The sequence below is a fragment of the Buceros rhinoceros genome, unplaced genomic scaffold, assembly GCF_000710305.1.
Source record: "Buceros rhinoceros silvestris isolate BGI_N320 unplaced genomic scaffold, ASM71030v1 scaffold13629, whole genome shotgun sequence".
NCBI lineage: Eukaryota > Metazoa > Chordata > Aves > Bucerotiformes > Bucerotidae > Buceros > Buceros rhinoceros.
This window is the reverse complement of record NW_010429866.1, coordinates 28,161-31,788: the sequence shown is the minus strand read 5'-3', so window position 1 is coordinate 31,788 and position 3,628 is coordinate 28,161. Positions and strand designations below refer to the sequence as shown.

Genomic DNA, 3,628 nt, shown 5'->3' with positions numbered 1-3,628 from the left:
AGAGACCCGCCCCTTCTGTGCGGCAGGAACAGCCGCTTTGCCCTCCAGTGACGGTGACGTATACGTGAGAACTTAAAGCTGTCTCCAAAGTTCATCTCAAGCCTCAGAGGCAGCTTCCTCAAACCCGTCCCCAGTGTGACTCGTGTATAACGCTGTCAGAAACCAAGAATCCATTGTTCCCATTCCTCCCGAAAAACAGCTTGAACCAGAACCCTCGCACAAGTTCCCCGTCACTTAATAAAGCACAAATCGAACAATTTTACTAGTTTGGATACAGAGACAGGTCAGGAAGGCAGGTTCCTGCTACCATAGGCTAACCCAGCAAATCAAAAAATAAAATTTGCAGGGTCCAAGGTCTAAAGCATGGAGGCACAATCGATAATCACTTCAGTTCAAGAAAGTGACCTTCGCCAAGACAAACAACGTCCAGCACTCACTGCAGGACGTCTGGGGGGTTGTTTCAGCAGCTCTCTACTGCTGGGAAGCAGTTTCCAACCAAGTCATCTGCAGACACTGGCAACCGGCTGCACTGTTTGTTTTACTGAACGTGGGTTGCGTAACTCAGCCCCCATTTCCTGGCTTTTTATTACGCACCAGCGCTGATGCAAGTATGACCCAGACCCACCGTTAGCCGGGCTGAGTTAAAACGAGAGGGGGGAAAAACAATTCACGTGTTAAAAGGGCCCAAAATTCAGAGGTTGACTGGACTTCACTTCCCAAAACGGGACGAGAGCAGATCTGTCAGCTTTCCACAACTCCCTTAACTCCTGCCAGGTCATGGACAGCAAACCTACAGCAGGACATTTCCACTTAAGGCTGGAGACAGAATGCGCAGTGATAGGAAAAGAAAAACCCCTAAGTTAAGCCAGAACACAGAGCCTTTTAAAATATTTATCCATGTGCATATATAAAGACATACGCACACGTATTTAGTGCCGGTACAAGCGCACACATTCCCGGCCGACGTATCCACTATCTGTTTATGTACACGTTCAAGTGTTAGTGCACATCGATGCAGTTCTGTTCAGCTCCAATTTCAACATTTCATATAAATTCTTCCCCATCTGAGCTGCCTGGACCGACTCCACTGACGGGGAAGTGCTGAGCTCCGTGTTCTCATGGAAATGCGAGCGTCAGCCTTCTCCCTCCAGACCAGCCTGCGAGCGCATCAGCCGATGGTGCTGGCACACCAAATACGTGCGTATCCCACGCGAGGACTGTCCTTGCCCAGGCTCTGCCTTCTTGGACCGGTGCTCTCCTCTGTCTTAAACACTGACACCTTAAGCTGTGCAGCACACACACCACTCCGCTGCATTTTATGTGGCTCCATTTCAGAGCAGCCAACGTTTTAGCCACAGCATTTTTAAATCCAAAGTTTTGCTCTATCTTTCCGGGAAGCAATTTGCTTTGAGAATCTTCTCCCTCGCAAGCCGAACAATTTCAGCCACTTACTGTAATGTTCTCAAATATAAACTAAACAAAATCATCTTCTAGTCTACAGGAAATCAATGCATTTCCTTCCTGATTACTATCTTATTTCTCGGCTTTGAGCACTTGGCTGATAAAACAATGAGTCAGGGGCAGTTCTACGTTCTGCAACTCACCATTCTCATCACAGACATCCTCTGAGAAGAGACCGGCTGCTGATCACATGGGCTGCAGAAAACCAGCTGGCTCAAAAAAAACCCCCAACCCGAAACTCTACCGTCTGGTTAATATTTGTGCCCCAAGTTTGTGACCGGATTAGTTAAGCAGGGAGCTGAGCCCAAGGCCGAGTCTCTGCAGGCTCCTTCTGGAGCCCACTGCTATTTGGCACCGTTTCATCTCCTTCCCGAAGATTCCCCTTTCCCTGTCACAGTAAGATGGGATGTTTAAGGCCATGATGCAATTGCACACAGCCGATCCTTGGAGGCCACACCAACACCACCACACGTGTTCTAGGGAGATGATGGAAGCCATGAAGAAGTCACAATACAAGGAGAGTAGCACCCTAATAAACCAGACCCCCGTAAGGAACTAGCTGGTGCTTGTTCAACACTCACGGTCAAGCAAACAAACAAACATCAGTGTTTGACTTCAGAAGCCAGCGAAGACCCCCTGCCAAATCAGGCTGCTGCTTACCCACGTATCTCCCCCCAGGTTTGATGACGATAGCGCTCCGGCTGCGAGTCTCCTCCTCCGCCTGTGCCATGCTTTGCCTTGCCTTCTGGTAGGAATCGTCGGTCGCGCACACGGTGATTTTATCCTGGATGCTCCCAAGGCAATCCAAATGGATATTGCCATTGCTGCAAGAGAAACACAAGGGAAAAGACACTCCCGATGCTGCGAATGGGCACTGGTGAGTAACTGGGGTTATCTAAGTGATAGGAGGAGACAGAAAGCAGCTGAGAGGTAAACAGGTTCTTCTGTCAGTGCCTCCTTACCAAACACGCACACGCAAACAGATCAGAAAGACTAAGAAGAGCGAGCACACCTTAAGTTTTGCTCAGGTTTGTCAGGGAGAAGATTCTGCAGAAGATAAGATACGTGAGAAAGGCTCGATTTTCTGCTGGTGTACCACTCACCTAGACACATACTGCTGGATACAGTCGAAACTGCCCTGGGGGCTGTCCTTGCCGATGTTTGAAAGATAGAATGTGAAAGTCCGCACTTCCGTGGGTCGATCAGGCCTTGGAATTGCGATGTGCTGTTTGGAAGGAGGAAAACATTGATCTCTTGGTAGCTCACATTAACACAACCTCATTTTTTTGGCAGCCACTGTGCTTTTCCCCCATTTTGCAACCCCCTACAAGGAAAGCACGTGGATTAGTGCATGGCAGCCTGAGGAGCAAGAAGCTACGTGAAGGATTCAAGTTAGCAAAGCCATATGCACAGAAGAGATAAGGCAACAGAGGTAGAGAGGCGTAAAAAGACAGCTATGTCTGTCTGCACAGGACAGAGCTGAGCCGGCGGCCTGCTGCCTTTCAACGCGCAGCCCACAATAATCTTGTTCTAGGAATCTGACCCAATTCTATTGATTTGGGCTCAAAACAGACTTGCTCCCACTGTTTGTATTCAATTTAAAGCGCTGGAGACTTGTTTCTTTAGAATTAGTGATCCAGCACTAAACATAGTGCAAGCCAGGTCACTAGGTACCATGCTTTTCTTTTTTAAGAGATTATAATTCCATAACAAGATTTCATGGCTCACAGTAGAGTGTGACGCTGCTGCTAAATTAAATATTTAATCAAGCATTAAGTGTGCTCCGCAGACAACTCCACAGTGAGCCACGCTGTTTTTCTCCCCCCAGCCATTCATTTTTCAAAAGGGAAACTGCTTCCCCTCTACGTTCACGATCCAACATAAATCTCAGCATCTGAGCTCTACTATCACATCAATATTTGATCGTTAAGATGGCTTCCAGAAAACGAGACAGAAGGAACAGCAGCGTCGACCTATTTTAGGCTACGCGCTGCCACATAGATCTGTATTTACCTGGGCTGCCACATATATGCACTAAACACATACCCCCGCGGCACCCACACTGCCTGCGCCCCACAGCAGCTCGCTGCCGGGACAGAGGGTTTCTAGGTGGTTTCCCTTTGACCTCAGGCATCTGCAGCCGCCTGGAAACCCAACGCATCTGTGC

The 3,628-nt window shown here is 48.5% G+C and overlaps 1 protein-coding gene across 1 annotated transcript in view; it reads right to left on the bottom strand.

Annotated features, from left to right (window-relative positions):
* Positions 1-3,628, bottom strand: part of ELL (elongation factor RNA polymerase II) — a gene marked incomplete at its 5' end in the record, with an annotated part of 25,814 nt that overhangs the window by 17,865 nt on the left and 4,321 nt on the right. Inside the window, 2 exons of the mRNA XM_010142827.1 lie at positions 2,122-2,285; positions 2,565-2,686. Coding sequence (XP_010141129.1) covers positions 2,122-2,285; positions 2,565-2,686 — 286 coding nt within the window. The remainder of the gene's footprint in view (positions 1-2,121; positions 2,286-2,564; positions 2,687-3,628) is intronic.